Source organism: Apaloderma vittatum, unplaced genomic scaffold (genome assembly GCF_000703405.1).
Source record: "Apaloderma vittatum isolate BGI_N311 unplaced genomic scaffold, ASM70340v1 scaffold36341, whole genome shotgun sequence".
Classification (NCBI taxonomy): Eukaryota; Metazoa; Chordata; class Aves; order Trogoniformes; family Trogonidae; genus Apaloderma; species Apaloderma vittatum.
In genome coordinates, this window is record NW_009701408.1 from 1797 (window position 1) to 2151 (window position 355).

Consider the following 355-nt stretch of genomic DNA (forward strand, 5'->3'; position numbering starts at 1 on the left):
ACGTGCCCAAGGAGGGTCTCAGGGCTCACCCGGGAGATGCCGACGATCTGCTCAGCCGGGAGGAGGCTAATGCGCATGAAGCAGGACTCGAAGCGAGCGTCCTCCTTCTCCAGCAGGTCCTTGCCCTGCAGCAGCGTGACGTGCAGGGTGGCCGCCCTCGCGTCGTACTCCATGGAGACCTCCACCTGCCCCACCGTGAAATCCTGCCCAAAGTTGTTCCCGATGGAGGAGACAGAGCTGAGCGAGTCGGCTGAGATGGATTTCTTCAGGGGGCCGTAGGAGGTCAAGCCCAGGTCCTTGCTCATCAGCTCCAGGCTCCCCAGCTCGTTGATGCTCTCGAAGGTGTCATCTCCCC

At 62.5% G+C, this 355-nt stretch overlaps 1 protein-coding gene across 1 annotated transcript in view; it reads right to left on the reverse strand.

Moving 5' to 3' along the window:
• Positions 1 to 350, reverse strand: part of SYT12 (synaptotagmin XII) — a gene marked incomplete at both ends in the record, with an annotated part of 2134 nt that extends 1784 nt beyond the window's left edge. The window contains one exon of the mRNA XM_009879132.1: positions 30 to 350. Coding sequence (XP_009877434.1) covers positions 30 to 350 — 321 coding nt within the window. The remainder of the gene's footprint in view (positions 1 to 29) is intronic.
• Positions 351 to 355: the final 5 nt, after the last annotated feature.